The sequence below is a fragment of the Seriola dumerili genome, unplaced genomic scaffold (assembly GCF_002260705.1).
Source record: "Seriola dumerili isolate Sdu_G_001 unplaced genomic scaffold, Sdu_1.0 BDQW01001299.1, whole genome shotgun sequence".
In the NCBI taxonomy this organism is placed as follows: domain Eukaryota; kingdom Metazoa; phylum Chordata; class Actinopteri; order Carangiformes; family Carangidae; genus Seriola; species Seriola dumerili.
In genome coordinates this window covers 2,001,528-2,018,217 of record NW_019175554.1, presented here as the reverse complement: position 1 = coordinate 2,018,217, position 16,690 = coordinate 2,001,528, and the positions used below count along the sequence as shown (strand labels likewise).

At 38.7% G+C, this 16,690-nt stretch overlaps 1 protein-coding gene across 2 annotated transcripts; it reads right to left on the bottom strand.

The window, feature by feature from the left end:
- Positions 1 to 1,366: 1,366 nt before the first annotated feature.
- Positions 1,367 to 16,307, bottom strand: dync1li2 (dynein cytoplasmic 1 light intermediate chain 2). 2 transcript variants are annotated; one of them, XM_022767803.1, is made up of 13 exons: positions 16,158 to 16,307; positions 15,229 to 15,302; positions 14,592 to 14,708; positions 14,237 to 14,467; positions 10,097 to 10,260; positions 8,473 to 8,566; positions 8,138 to 8,273; positions 7,764 to 7,875; positions 7,565 to 7,624; positions 6,989 to 7,033; positions 6,737 to 6,854; positions 5,792 to 5,920; positions 1,367 to 4,885 (listed from the first exon to the last, which is right to left on the bottom strand). In XM_022767803.1, exons 1-13 carry the CDS (start codon positions 16,241 to 16,243, stop codon positions 4,773 to 4,775), a joined length of 1,479 nt encoding a protein of 492 aa, XP_022623524.1. In that variant the 5' UTR covers positions 16,244 to 16,307; the 3' UTR covers positions 1,367 to 4,772. The 2 variants fall into 2 exon arrangements, with proteins under 2 accessions (XP_022623524.1, XP_022623525.1); XM_022767804.1 differs by having other exon boundaries at positions 4,766 to 4,880.
- Positions 16,308 to 16,690: the final 383 nt, after the last annotated feature.

Sequence of the window (16,690 nt, the reverse complement as noted above, 5' to 3'; positions counted from 1 at the left end):
CTCGCAATGGATGCAAGGCAAGCTTGTCTCCGCCCCTCTGAAAACTGCACATTCTTGTGTAGGCTCTGCGCCCGTTTTAAGTATTCCCAAACAGCCTGCAAAACGAATCCAGCCGGAACCACGCCGACAGGACCGATCTCTGCTGCATGTTTTTTTCTGCCTCTTCTTTCTCTTCGACAGGTACTTTCTCATCATCGATGTGCTTCCGCAGACTACAAGTTGTGTCCGACCAGGCCTGATGACATGACTTCTTTATTCTCCAGAGGATAATAGTGTGGCTGCAGTTCTTTATATGGAGTTTATTTTCTGCACTTCTTCTGGGGGTAGTATAGGTATAACTTTAATGAACTTAATAGATTTTATTGTATTATCAATAAAAGCTCTTTTAACTGTAAATATAACTATATAATTGCTTTACTATGGCTATTATATGGTCCCAGCAAGTTTTTTAAACAGTAAACTGTATAGGCAAGCAATGGTCTATGAAGCATTATAGTTATATCGGTATGGTGGCTCACAGCTTCACAGCTGCTTTTCTCCAAACTGTGTGATACCAAAACATTATCATACGTCATGTCAATCATGTCAAGTAAATTTTCATAATTTAGGGACGGGACAAACCTAATTTTCTTTAGCTAGAATGATTTTACTACACTTCTCTGTACCTTACTGCCCTCCTATGGCTTTAAGTGGTATTACACGGTTGCCTAGGTAATTGCTGATTGCTGGAGACGCTGGAAAGATCTACCTGACACCTGAATGTTGCATCCAAACGGCTATTATCCTTTAATGAAGCGGTGCAGTTTTGTGCTTATGATTCCTGTGAATTTTCAGTATTTTCCGTGAGTCCTTAAAGTGAGCCTTCGGGGTATCTACAAAGATTAAAGATTCTTTAAATATGCAGATTTACCCTTACACAATTTTCACTAAGCCTCAGCCTGCAAAATGTGTACTGCTGCAAAATGGTATGTCTTCCACATGGGGACTTTAGGGTAGAAGGATGGACAGAGGCAGTAACCCTGTTTAGAGATTACAGGATTCAGGCAGTTTAAGAATGAATGGATTAAAAACAGACTAAACAAATTCAGTTGAACAAGTTTAGATTTGAGAAACCTGTGTTTAGGACTTAAATCAGACACAAAGTATTGAGTTTATAGATATCAGTTATTATTAATTAGTGATAACCAATACTGTTACTATTTCATATTTTTTAGTGTTTTAATATGGAGGTGGAATTAGGGGTTGTGGAGTAATTATAGTAGTATTAAGTAATGTTAAGTAAAATGTCAAGTTCTGAAAACACTGCTTTGTCGAAAATGAAATGTCAATAGACACTGTATAAATAGACAAAAATATGAAAGCCAACTAAAGTTTGGATTCTTGGTTTTATTGAAGCCAGGGGTGATAAACATTTTCCTTATCTTTGTCGGCATAAGAAGCTAGAATCCACATGGCAGCTTAGAGGCTACAGAATTGTGTTAAAGTCATACAATCAAACTTCTGAATTAATTCAGGACACAAAAATGCAGCCAGCCATGTGCTTACAATGTCTTGATTTCCTGAATACAAAAGGACTGGAAGCAGAAGCTCATAGTCTCATATAGATGTAGACTGTCAATAGTGGTCGAAGGCAATTCAGTTAGGATGTGAGGAGACAGTTGCTTTCAACTGACGTTTGAGTACAAAAGTTACAACATTGGGTTCAATATTCAATCGTGGGAGCAACATCCAATCTTTATAAAGAGCAAGTGCAACTTTGAAACCAAGCAGCATGAGAGCACTTCATTCCACTCAGCTAAATGCCAAATTTAACAAGTGTGGCCATGTTTCATTAAGATAAATCAGTGTGGTCTTTTAGGATGACATTTCCAAGTTCTTTTAAACAGAAAGTGTCGATGGGCAAAACCATATTTAAAAACTGAAACCAAAACATGCCTAAGTAGGATGTAAACACAAACAAGGGGATGTTTCATGGGCAAAAAGGACAATTTGGTTTATCTACTTCAAGATGCCCCAAAAAAACATCCCTGGCAAAAGTGTAATAACAGTGATTTCTAAAGGATTCATATTAAATTTACAATATCACCAGCAGAAGGGAATTATTCCATAGTTAACCACCGAGGGCACCTTCCATAACTTAAGCAGCAAATGCAGATAAAGAATGCAGTTTTACTGTGTAGGTTAACTTCTAAGTTCATTACTAAATGTTCTAAAAAGGCAAGGCAAAAAGACAAATATGCATTCTGTATCTTTAACCGTAGCAACAGGGAATTGATACAAGTGTCCAAGGAAAAGTGCTTAATTCAACATGTGGCGGTACTGCACCTGGCTGTTCTTAAATTGTGCTTCATTCACTTCGGCAACAGACCCTCAGGTGCACATTCCACGCAGTCACCAAAAAATAAGGAGAAATAAGGAAAAAAATACAAAAAATTAGAGCTTCATTTTGATCAAAAGTAAATCCCAAACAGTTGTGTAGCATCATTTTGACAACAAATCAAATCATGCATAGACTTGTGCACCAGTATGGTCTTGTGGTTATTCCCTTACAGAGTAAATGTTTAAGAAAGATGATGTTAAACCCTAATTAAATTGCATTTGTAGACCAGTTTAAAGAATTTTCCATAATCTACCAGAACACAATTACAGTGTTTGTTTTTTTTACTCCTGAAATCCCAGATATGGTTGAGTAGAGTAAGGCATTTCTACCATTTGGATAGGGTGTTATTCAAAAACAGAGTTTATAGGCAAGTCTGAAATGTGGAATGCAAGGGCTCCATGCAAAAGAGGGACAGAAAATGGCCACTGGTTAATCTTATGGATGACTACCAACTATAAAAGCAGAAAAGAGTTACTAATATGCATCTTTGGTTCCATGTTCCAATTCACTCCAGTTTTCCTTTTTTGCTATTGTTATTTGAATAGCAAATAGCTGCTCTCTTCACACCATTAATTCTGTGAAAGCTACTCATGTACACTATCCATAGGATTAAGTAGGGCCTTGCATACAGACTTAAGAATGATAATGTACACATTATTAATTTTGATTAGATTATGGTGTCATGAAACCATAAACATTACATCATGTGTGATATGGTACAGTATAATGGTTTTAATTTAAAAAAAAATTGAAAAGAAATTACATAAGACAATTAAGCAACCCCTTAAGGACACAAATATTAATTAGAAGCATTCCTGTGAAGGCAGGGTGCCCAGTGTGACAAACTGTTAGCTGTACATTGAAGGCAAAGGTTGTCATTTTAAATGGGCACTGAAAGAGACTGAACAAAAAGACCTGACTAGACAAACAGGTTTCCTACAGGGATGTGTTTCTACAGCTACTTCATGTAGAAACTGGGAATGTTTTAACTGACATGCAAAGTAAAGTGTGAATAAAACATGTGAAACCAGAGGAGGACAGTGCTGTCAAACACTGAAGGATACAATATTTCATTTTGTTCAAACCACAGCAAATCATTGTTATGTGTTTTGGCTGCAAAGCAAGTGGTTTCAACCATAGTTAAGTGTTCATCTGGGGGACCAAAAAGTTCCATCACGTGGTTTCTTCTCAGCATCAGCAACCTTTACAGTTTGCATGAAGGCATTCAATCTATTGCTCTATTGAACACTATCAACTAGGCCACTGAAATCTTTTGTCTGAAAAATAACAGAGACCACAGGCTTGTTGTACATTAACAAAAATGTAAAACAAATAAATTATTTGGATGACAAGAAATGGACAAAAACCTTTTTAACCGATGGTGCTACAGTGCCTTTCCTCTTATGTAGACAAGCACCTCTACTATGACACAAACAGCTAACTGTGCGAGGCACTTAGGAGTTATAGTAGGAAAGATGCTGCCCAACCCCCTCCCCAAATATACACACCTGTAGCTAAAGAAGTGATTCTGTTGCAACCTCTACGCCTCTCAAATCCCAACCAGTCTCATTTAGTCAAAGAAGCTATTTTCAGAATTTGGACAGAATTGCATTTTATACAAAATCAAAGTTAACCTGAATAGATTTTTTTGTTTTTATATTTACAGGATCCTTCGAGATGACTAGGGCAAATGATATGATATGCTGTCAGCTATCTGGACTTGCCATATTAGTGTCATGACGTCAGTGGCATTTTAACATGTTATGCGATACAGATCATTGTTTCCTTAAACCGATAAATGGTGCACAAAACAAAATAAAAAGGAGGAACTTTGTATAAATACATCAGTATCATATCCAACATTTTTTTTTACATACTACATATGTTTGCACGTATTTATTTTTCAGTGAATATATTTAAAGTTTAAATACCTTTCCAATTGCAACCAAATTCCTTCCATCAGATAAGCTGAACCAGAGGCCACAGGAACAGTATATTTCCACTCTTTAAACCCGTGAGGAGAGGGTGTTTTACCCCAGAAGCTGGGGGGCCTGCAGCCCAGCGCATCTGGCTGGCTGCCAGGGAGTGTGCACACATTTCCATAAACTGACATCCCTCACAAAATAACATTTACAGTGGAAGAGAGGACAGAAATAAAGCCAAGCCTTCAGCACTTATCATCTCATTAACACCTCCATCTCTGTCACCTCTCTCTTCCCATCTCACCAGAACACCAAAATATCTGATAGCATCTGAAACTTGTTTTGGTGAAACCACTGTGTGTGCTGACTGATATAAACATTGGGAATTTGGTCAATTTTTTATGCTCACATGTACATGTATTTTTTCCAGAGTATTAACGCAGTGGACGATGCAGCTGTTTTTGTTGCCTTCACGCTTCGTTCTCTGTCGGCGGTGGTATGTTGTTAGCTGAAACCATGGAGTCTTGTTTGCGAGTCATCCTGTCCAGCTCAGCCTGGACATCAGTCAAACCCGGCTTCTGCCCTTGGAAAAAAGAGGAGACAAAGCCCAAAAGTAATCTCCTGTAGCTTCTGTGCGTGTTCATAAATAAGAGTTTTCTAAGGCCAGCAAGCAGATAGATGGGGGTTGGATGGTGATGTGGTCCCATGCTGGAGATTGGCGGCTTGCTGCCACAGTTAACACACATGCAAAACTAATCATCAGACAAAGGGATCATGTAGTCATGCATTATCCTTTCAGCTGGATCTCATAGAGATGTTAACACTGCTCAGCACTGGAACAAAAAGTACATGTCAGTGGTCTCAGACAGAGAGATGAGTTATGCAATGATTCCCTCAACATTTAACTGGGTACATTCAGCTATTTCACAAACAGTATTTGACTTTGTTATATTTACCTAATATAACAAAGTTAAAAAAAAAAGTGCTGGAGCTGAAAAGAACTGTTGACATGCAAAACAGCTGAGGTTAAGCAACAATAACACATAAATTAGTTTAGCAAGAGAGCAGTTGGGTATGACTTGGAGTGAGTGACATTAGTTTCATGGGGGCACTCATGGTTGGAGGTTTGGTACATACAGGTCTGTCGCAAGTGTCCTCAGATGACAGAAGTTCAGACAAAGAGAACAACTTTTCTTTTTCTCGTGTTTTAACCTTCTTTCTCAGGCTGTAGAGATAAAACTCCAGAAAGGAAAATGGTCCACAGCCTCTATCAACAAAAGGCCCTGTTTCTAACTCTTCTTGTCGTAAGAGTGCATGCAGTCCATGCACTGACATGGATCTAAATGCACAGGATGCTATAGTCAACAACAAAGATTTATAACTGTTTTGGTTAAAGGACAAATGCTAACCTGTAAGTAAGAAGGTTTGATCACAGCGAAAACAGGCTCGCTATTCTCAGAGGTGAGAGCGCTGGAATAAGAGATTGTACCTGTTTTCTTGGCAGACCCTTGCACTCCAGCTCCAACTGCTCCAGTTCCAGGGCTCCCTGGGGCTCCAGTCTTTTTACTCAACAGACTGTTGAAGAAGTTAGCCAGCACTCCCTCATTGGCAGCCCCCGCTGTAGGAGAAACATGGTACTTTGGTATAAATGAAACGTCAAAGGTAAGATTACAAATGTATGTTTTTAATAAGTTGCAAATATTTTGTTGAGGACAAAAGCCCTCTAACCCCTGTCAAGGGGTGGTGTAGTGCACTCTGGTATGTGCACCACCCGAAAATGACAAGTTTGTCTCAGAGGGCCTTACAATCTATATACAGCATAAGACACCCTGATAGGGAAAAAATGTGTTGATAAAGTTGATGCAAGCACAGAGAATTTTATTTTTTTTGTAAAAAAATAAATAAATAAATAAATAAAATAAAAAATAAAAAAAAGTCAAAAAAGTCCTTTGAAGTATGCAATTTTAACTTTACCACTAACATCAAAATTTAAAACACCAACACATGAGGGTTAACAGACATCTATTATATCTATTAATTTGGTTTTTAGGGTCGAATGCAACAGACTCCTACTGCACACAATAATGGAGAGAAGGTCAATATTTCCACTTAAGGCTGGCCAGCTCAGGAGGTGTACAGAAATCTATTATGTGAGTTATATTACTTGTTACCACTTGGGGGCAGTGCAGCACTTCAGGAGAAAGGTGTTCACATTACAGCCAAAAGATCAAAGATGAATGGTATCGACTACAATCAAAGCAGTTTTTTTTTTCAAGGGGTCCAAACATTTGTTTCAATAAATGTGGATGATGAAAAACTCTTGAAATTGGTAGAAAGGAAAGTGCTACCCTCTGAGACAGGGGAGCACTGGAGTGCAAAGTGTCATTCTCAATAACTACATATGAAAATAAATTAGCAGTCATAGAGCTCCTACCTTTCATGTTAGGGTCAGGCTTTTTGACAGCAGACATTGGTGAGCCACTGGTCACGGTGGGTTGGCCAGCACGACCCGCAGGTCTGGGAGACCCAGAAGCTGGCCGTCCTGGAGACTCCTGCAAAACAGAAACCAGAGCAAGACTGTGACCACAGGCAAATCACTTGGTTTATCTATACAAATGGAAAATTATATACTTCAGAGAAATGGGAATAAATCAAACCATTACTAAGACTCAGTTAAGACACTTACTGTTGCCCCTCTTGTTGGTGTGGCTGGCTGCTTCGCTAACAAAGACTGGAAAGAAAAGAAGGTGGTTGGCTAATTTAGAATTTTTTGGAAATCCAATTTCATACATACATATTTACACCTTTTATCTCATTTTGAAAATGTATGTATGTAAGATAGGAACCGACCTTTCCCATTAACTCCTGCTCAAACTTGAATTTAAATGTCCATAAATAAAAGGGCAGTCAATGCATTTAAACATAGAGAAGCTGAAGCCTCAATTGAGTGTTTTTCTTTAACTGCCTTCCTGGTTTATTTGTCCACAAAACAGGAAGTGAGACCATGTTACTTGTCATGTGGAAGTTTCAGAAGTTTCCCAGCACTTGAGTACAGCATACACATTTGTTTTATAGTGAAAATACCAGTTTAGGATAAACAGCGTACTAACTGTTAACTACATTTTAGTCAAATCTGCAGTTTTGAGACATCTTACAACTTTATTTTATCATGCTACCAATAATATTCATACCATTAGTAAACTATCATCTCAATCTCACTGACTAGAGACAGAAATCATGAAATATGCAGACTGAAACATACCTGTTGCTTCATCAGGAATACCTGCTCCTCCTCTGCACTTATCTCTTTGTCATGAACCAGCTAGAAAAAAAAGAGTGTAGTATATAGTAGGGTATCAATGGCAAAATGCTCTGAAGTACTTTTTGCTGCATGTGGATATTTAATTGGCAGTTTGGGTTGTACTGTCAATTTTGTATTTGTAGTATTTGCATTGCTGTACCTTCCGTAATGGAGGCTTTGTGACAAAATCTTCAAATGGATCTTCGGGTCTGACTGTTGTGAAGTTTTCATGCAAAATCCCAATTTTCTTCTCATTATCCCATCCAGATGGACTGAAATAAAGGTGGAAAAAGTTCAATTACACTGAGTACGATGATATAAATTCTGTTGTAGATAATTATGTGTAGTATTCCCTCTGAATAAAAATGAGAATTCACTTTTTGGTACGTGAACAAAAATTTAAAGAAAGATGACATGGGTACATTGTTTGGCAACAATATTACCTAAATGTTCCAATTATTATAGTTGGTAATATATGATGAAAAAACAAATAAACTGTGGTAAATAAACTAGTGCGCCTCTAGCTTCACTTACATGAACACTGCATCCTTCTCCACCACTAAGGCAGGTGTGGTGAACTGGAAGTCATACATCTTATGTACTATATATTTGTAAAGCAGATCCATGTTCTTCTCCTCTTTGACTGAAGTATAGATCAGGCCAGCTCCATCTGTTTAGTTCAGTCAAGGCAGCAATTCTTGGGAGTAAGGACATAGATGGTAAACTGATTGACTGATTAATGATAATCAATCAAATACCATGGCCATACATAAATAAACTTATGTATGGCCCATTTCTGTTTGAACAATTGTTATAAATTTAATGACCATTGTGATAGAATTACAGACATTTATGCATTAAAAGGATACACTGTAAGCAAAATCGTCTGATGTGGGACTGGATGAAATCAAAGTGCTCCTCTCTGTAGTCATGCTCCTTCTCTAGTACGCTGACTGCATCACACTGAAGAATAAAACATTGAGAGAGGGAGAGAGAGATCAATATTTTATGACAATAAAATGTCAGCATTCAAATATATATGAACAAGGCAACACTGTCTCTCTGCCTCTTAAGCCCATTGATTCTAGTCCGAACAAATACATTTTTTTCCGAGCCATACCTAAAACTCTGTCAGTCTACACTGACTGAGAGAGGCAGGTGCAATGTACATCAATACACTCCCATTCCAGGCCTTTTGTTGTGTTGTTTTTTTTCTCTGAAGAAACTAGTAAAATGTTATTTTCATAAGAAGTGACATAACATCAAACATTTTACAGACCAGTTGTTATGGTGTTGTTTTTGAGATTAGTCTAGTGAACATACAGCTGGTGCTGAGGACATTGAGGTAGGAGCTTGTGTGAACTGGAAGAGTGGACACTTCCACAACACTGTCATCGGTGTCATGTTGCTGCTTCCATGATTAATCATGACAGAAGGGATGTGGTTCAAACAAAGACTGACAGGAACAGTTTTACAATCATGTCAAAAGATTTCTCTTTTTTCATATCTGTTGCTAAGACAGCGCGATAAAGCAAATAATGCTCTTGAATGCTGACTTCTTCTGCAAAGCCCAGTGCTCTGACAAGAGCTAGACAAAGGCACCAAAGATGAAAAAAGGCACATTCACCATTTTCTAGTTACAGCAAGCATGTGAAGCTCTGCTGATTTCTACACTGTGTTTTTTACCACTAGTTTTTGCCTGGAGGGTCAGCAAGCAAGTATAAAGGCAGCTTTTTATTAGAGGATACTGCCTCACAAAGCACAACATAAAAGTAAAAACAAACGTATCAGCAGGGAATGGATAGACTCTACATAGGGTCTGAGCATCAATGTGATTATCATGGGGCAATTCAAGAACCCTTCAGAGGTAGCAGTAAACAGCAGTAAAGGCAGCTGTCAAGGCGTTAAACAAGGCTTTCAGTGCCTTTTCATCTCAGGCAACTCAGGGCTAAGTAGAGAGACGTACCTACAGATTAGAATGGCTGTGGCTGCAGAAGTTAAAAAAGCAGAGTAAGGGGACTTTAGTGCAGCTATGGACAATAACCTCAAATGGCCTGAAAGAGGTTCTGGAAAACCATTTAGCAACTAAGAAAAGGGTGGCAGGGTGTGTCTAATGATCTTCTCCTAAGATAAGTACCCTTTGACTTTTCTGAGGGTACTGTTGAAGTAAGAGTATTTTGAGGAACTCCTAAACCCAGTGGACACACCCTCTGAACAGAAAGCAATGCCTCATTGGGGGAAATAAATAGAATTCTAAAAACAAAACTGTAGAGGCTGCATGTGCGAATAATGGGAAACGGCACTTTTTAAGTGATGAGAAACGCATGGTTAATAAATCTACTGCTTTATGACAACTACCATAAAGATTAGGAGTTGTACTGCATCGATATTGTTGTGCTGCATAGCCATGATTAAGTACGAGACCCAACTGTCCTATCTGAGACACAAGTACCTCTGAAAAGTTTTGATAGATTGTTAAAAGGAATTATTTACCTTTGTGCAAACTATTAGCACTGGAATGCCCAGGTTGTATGTGAGTGTGTTCTCCCCAAGTGGTAGCACAACAGCCTCGTCTTCCCCAGCTGTTGGGGCCCGTCTCTGTGGGGAGGATTGAGTGGCATCCTCCGGTTCTGTGTACTCTTGGAACGCTTTCACCACTTGTAGAAAAACAAAGGGTAGAAAATATAGTATAGTATAAAAGTATAAAATATGAATTCAGACCATCAGTGAATATACAGTACAGGTTCAGATGAGCCCCAAGAGCTCCAGTGTCTTTATCTAGCTGATCATGTTTAGTGTCACACTTGCAACAAAACAAAAAACTTTAGCACTTTTGAATGGTCTGCATTATGAGTCATTCCAACATGCATTTAACAGGGGTGTGGTGATAAGGTAACACAATAACACTCTCAGGATACAATAGACCAGTTATATAAAGTATCAAATAAGAACATTAAGCTAACCAATTTTTTCAAGGTGCACATCATCTTAGTGGTACCTTTGGTAAAGCTATTGAGCTTCTTGTAGCCTCGGCAACACCCTGATGCAGAACTATGAATCTGGTATAGCGCATTGTTAATTGCTGTGCTCAAACTTTGTTAAATGCGCATACTGCAAATCATAACTGTTATTGATCCTGTGTTATTTCAGTATCATTGGAAGAAATTGTGTTAATCACACTAAATTTTCACTGTTGCATAATAGGCCTTGGGTAAAACGTAGAAAGGATAAATACATGGCATCTCGCACTTTCCTGTTGTGCTGCCCTAGCTGTCCAGACAGTTACAAAGCTGCGGTGGGAGATGGTGGTGGTGGGGGGGGTTATATGCAGGAAGCTTTGGCCTACTTCCTCAGGAGCTTCGGGAATGCAGTTGGGGACAGCCCACAAAGCCAGACAGACTCACAGCTTTGAGCCAACTCCTTTACTTTCAGACATGGGATTTAGTATATGGGGCGAGAACTGGTGTTACAAGCAATCTAAAAGTTAACCCTTCTTGGACACAGGATTACACAAATCCAGTGCATATGCACAAATATGTACACTTGGGAAAAGGGGTTGGAATTTAAGATGCTGATTTAACCCTAACAACAGGAAGATTTGTGAAAGTCTCTGGCTTTTTTTCCCCCCATTGCTGAGGTTTATATAGAGAGGACATCTAAACCTAAATTAACAAACACACTTTCATTTAATCTTTTCCAGCACAGAGACTTTAAGCTACATAGTGGGTCTGCTGGGCCAAGACAATGGCACACAACTATGAGATTTATTAGTGAAAACACAGACAAGAGTCCCGATCAATTAAGAAATACAAAATTTTCTTGAGTATTTTTTAGATGTTGTAAATATGCATTAAGAATTTCCTAAAAGTGACTGCTAGCAAAAAAAAACAAACTTAAACACTACATTCCCTGTCATCCATTTATCATGCCCTGTGTTCACCACAATGGTGTGTGAGGAAGCAGTTGAAGGACAGTGGATTATGCTAAAGGGAAGGTTTCAGTAGCTTGTGTGGAGGTTTTGATACTTTGTTTTTGCTATGAAAACATCAATCTCTGTGATTTCAAGTCTACAGTTTGTGAGCACTTGATACCGAATGGATATTTTGGGTGGAGTTTAAATACATAGTGAAAGTGACAAGGACGGACAGACTTTGCCCTACTAAGAACTATCTATGTGCACAAACAAAGGTGAGGTCAAAATGCATTGGTACACATAGCCGAGGATGGCTCAGCCTTCTATAAATTAAATATACTGGACTTAAATGACTCAAAGATTATATCTTTTTAAAATCACAAAAGAATAGACTTGTACTAATCATTGAGATCTTTACTATGTGAATTAATTTCAAGATGTCAGTAAAAGCCATAGCTCATGTTTAGCTATGAATAAATGCAACTTTTCTGGCCAACAAAATTTCAAATACGCAAGTCTCACTGGGTATTGTAATACAAGCCCAGCTTTTACATCAGTCTTTAATTGTTTACTACTTAACGCTGCTGGCTCATGGTTAAAACATTTTTAGAGCTGTCTCGTTACTTGCTTCCTTCAAATGAAACAGACCGAGAGACCAAAACAAAACACCCAAGATGTTTGCCTTCCCACCATTCCTAAATACTGTAGCTAAAAAAAAAAAAAAAAATCCCTTTTTTGTCACTACTACAGAAGTGAAATATATTTTTCATTTCAACATGTGGTCCAGGCAGCAATAGGTTTATCCTGTAATTTGACTAGAGACTCAGCAGCCAGCCTGCTTCAGTTACAGCACAGCAGGAGTCAGAACGTCCAGCCTACTGACTGTTTTCAGACTCACTCAGTTTACGTCCCTACTTTTCCCTGACGCTGCTGTTGGAGGGGAGGGAACCATGATGCAAGACGCCTGCAAGACTCGCTGGACAAAAGCCTCTCGCGCACACTGCCAGACTGTCTGTCAGCCTGCCTCTCTCACTCACACACACTCATATCCACAAGTATGTAATCTGACTAGGTCTCGCCAATGCGCTACTGACATCACATGATCACCACTGATATGCTGGAAGATGCTTTCTGTCTTAGCTGAGCTGGAAATCTGACCATGTCAGTGGGTGGAGTCAAAATGTTTGGCCAAAAGGGAAAGTAGGAGGGACCCTAGAGAATTCTGACAAACAGTTAAGCCTCAAAAATTTAACAAATTGTGAGGACTCAAGAAAGAAAAAAAAACTTCTACATGACAGACAACTGCAAATTTACAACTTTAATGAATGCTTAAGCCAACATCTACTAAGTACACAGTATAATGTATAAATTCCAGGCAGTATTTATAACGCTCTGCATAAATCAATTTCAAACTATGCTTAACTAATACAGCAACTTGAACTCAAATAAGCCAGCAAAGCAAGTTGAAAATGTGGACCCATTCAAAGTCATTATACATAAGTGTTTGTAATTAACAATGCGCTTTAGTCATCACTTTTTCACACGTTTCCCAGCACACTAGTCTACTTGTTAGCACTTGTCACTGCATTAGCATGTTACATGTTGAAAACATTTCTAGACCTGTTCTGTCAAATTCATCTGCAATCATTAAACAATTTGACTTTTTTGTGATAAGTCATTTCAGACTTCTAAGAGCAACAGCAGCAAGCAAACATTGGAGGCATTCAAGAACCTTCTGTAAAACCCTGCAAGCTGAACTAACGTGTCTGAAAAGCAACAACCTTACCAAACACAAAGAACTGTTCATAAATGAGAGATGACCAATTCTAAAATTAACAGGAGAACAGCATCTGAGTGCATCACACTCATTGATTTGCAGATCTTGCCTCCAGCCAGAACACACAGCTGAGGATCATGGGCCTCTCTGATGATGACCTAGAAACATCCATGACAATGTGTAATGCTGTACAGTGCTTTGCCTTCACTACACAGTAACTAATCTCTCCTTTTTCCCAGCAGCCAGTGAGCAAGAAGTCTGGTGCTTATTATGTAAGACTACCATTACTTCCACCATGGGATGCTTCAGGCACCTTTTCTGAGTGCTGTTCCTTCTCTCTTCTGAGATATATAATTCAACAAAACTTATGCATGTCATATTTTCATTTAGGCCTCAGATTTGTTCAAGCTGAGACATAAAATGATCATCATCACAAATCACTTCCTGATATGATATCAACATTAACCAACAATCTGCTTTAACAAAGCAAAGACCCATTTGGAAGCAAGCTAGTCACTGCCATTCATAGCATTTTAACATGCGGTTACGACAATATCGATCAAATTCAGTTCAGTCTTCAGTCTTATTATTTCCATGTTCATTTTACATTTGCCAAATGTTTAAACAGGAAACAGGCTAGATACATGATAAAAAGTTACTAATTAGAGGAATGTGGAGGCTCTATTGGATAGTGTAATAAAATCAGAGATTGTTACAATAAACCAGACGTCTAAAAACTTGCCACATGGTTTTCAATGTACAGCTAGGTGCAACAGAAAAAAATCCTACAAGCTAATAACACCTAGGAACTAAACTTTCAAAATAAAGCCTTGTGTTTATCATCAGTGCAGACATTACTGACTAGACACTGAATTGTTTTATTTCAATACCATATATATATATGCAAGACACATGTAGGTAGATAACGTCAACTATTACTTACTTTTCTGCTCCATTTCTCTCCTGTCCTCAGGAGGGATCTTGAGCTTGTCCACATGGCCACGAAGCACACTTGCCCACTTCTGTAGTGACTCCATAATGGTCCAGGGCCGTGACATGTCCGCAACAAACACAGCTAGACAGTCAGGTAGTGACTGAGCTGAGACAGCAAACTTAAGTAGGCCTTTGTGGTATACATCCCCATCCAGTATCCAAACATTACAGCGAGTAAGGTCTGCAAAGGATTAGCAAAATACTAGTTAAATATAAGCAACGAAATTATTAGTTTAACTGCTGTTATTTTGTAGAGGCTACAGCTGTAAAATAACCACAGAAAAAAGTACAGGAGGTATTCTCACCATCTCTGTCCTCATCATGGACATTTAAGTACAGATACTCCAGTCCCCTCCCTTTCTTGTTGTGATCAGTTCCTTGAAGTTTGGACATAAGTGACGTTTTTCCTGATCCATCCTCACCTGCAAAATATTTCATTCATCAGCTGTGTCAGAATTTATTGTTATTAGTAGCAATAGTATTACTGATAAAGGCATACTATTGTTGATACTTTTGAATTATAATGAATATGATGTGCAAATGTACCAATAAATCATCACTTCATCTTACTAACTATAAACAAAAATCTTATCTAGACTTAACAAATGCAATAATTACACTATGCTCTCATAGCTGTCAGAGGCTACAGTGTCTTACATAAATCGTCCGAGGCCAAAGCTTTTTTGGAAGGCCCACACAAATAAATATGACTCCACCCAAGAAGATCTGTCTGTATTTTTATGTTTATCATGTACTCTATTCAAAAGTCAGGCTACTAAAAGTGCAGAATGTTTGAAATGTCAGAAAGGTTTTACTGTGCAATCACTAGCTTTTGTGAATTCATTATCATTTTGCAGTTTGCAGGCCCTCCACTCCCATCAGGAAGCACTGCAAAGCTTGCAGAAGCCCAGACATTCACACATATAACTTAAAAATACTCACCAAATACCAGGATATTTTTTCCCGATGGCAACTTTGAACTTGATCTAGTTGAAACGTCACTCAGTATTGAGGTCCTATAAGAAATAACAAAACATATATTGAGAAAAACAGGTAGACATAGGAGGTATAGCCGTTAGACTGGTGGCCAAGTGGCATATTGACAGCTCTTCAGCTCATGACATAGATTGCTACCATAACAGTAACTGGTCAGCTAGAGTCACATAACAATTATTTGTAATGTTAGTATTATATTAGCGAGGATTATTCCACTTTCAGTTGACTCGGTAATGTCTCCACTAAAACACAAAATTAAATTGACAGGAAATGATAAGTCATCTCCACTGACCGGTGCGTTAAACATAAGTATTTAAAACTAGCTTAGGATCTGAATCCATGAAATCTGACAAGCTGAAGCCACATTACAGTACGATCCATAATGATAAGCACTGACTAAAGCATCCATTACATTTATTCATACTTCACATGGTCACTTAGTTCGCTAGTCGCTTTAGGTGTTAGCTTGTTAACGTTTAGGTTAATGTTCCTGTTAGCTTGTTGTATCTGCATAACGGAGCTAACAAGTATTTAGCTCGTGTCTTGACATTAAGTGTCAAAGCGTCCGATACCATGAATGGCCCTCTCAAACTACACCCGTAAATCCAACAACACTCTTGTATTAGTAATACTCCCTATTGGACAGTCTTGGTTAACTGCAATGTAGCTAATCAGCAGTAGACCAGTTAGCTGACGTTAGCAGACGTGCTAACAGAAGTAACGTTAGCACTGACCGCCAGTGCTAATGTTACTGCTAGCCGGGCCGGTGTTTGATTGGGATCAACCGGCAGTGACAAAGCAGAACCGTAGCGGCTGTGCTCTTCCACGAAAGGCCTCGGCAAGATTGAAGTTGTTTAAAGAATATGACAACTTGCCAAAGGTTTTGTCCTTCTTCCTCTTCGTTGTTATTCTCGCCGGCCCCGGCTGCGCCCGGGAGCTGTTTCTCCAGAACGGGAGCCATCTTCTCTTTCTACAACCACAAAGGCAAGGCCCTGCTGCTTGGGCACAACTAGCACCGCCTTCACCAAAGTGGCCAAGGGTATGTTACATTCGTTGACCGTGGCGCCCCGCCGGGATCCAGGGTGCACCTCAGCATATTCGACTTAAACATATTATTATTGAGTCCTTTAATAATTATTACAAGGAAATAATTGGTTTTGGACAACATGTTATAGTAAAAACTACATATATTCAAAAGGGTTTATCAAAGGTCGACTATATTTGCGGTTCGAACATGGTTTCAAACAATCCAACAGTACTTCTGGCAAAATGCCAATAAATGATGTCATAGCAGGTTTCTTCCTTTACCAGCTGATGGAGAACACTGTGTGATATCAACAAATACCGTATGACCAGAAGTTCAACATGCTTGAGAGAGGATCTTTGACTAAACCAAGTGCATAAACAG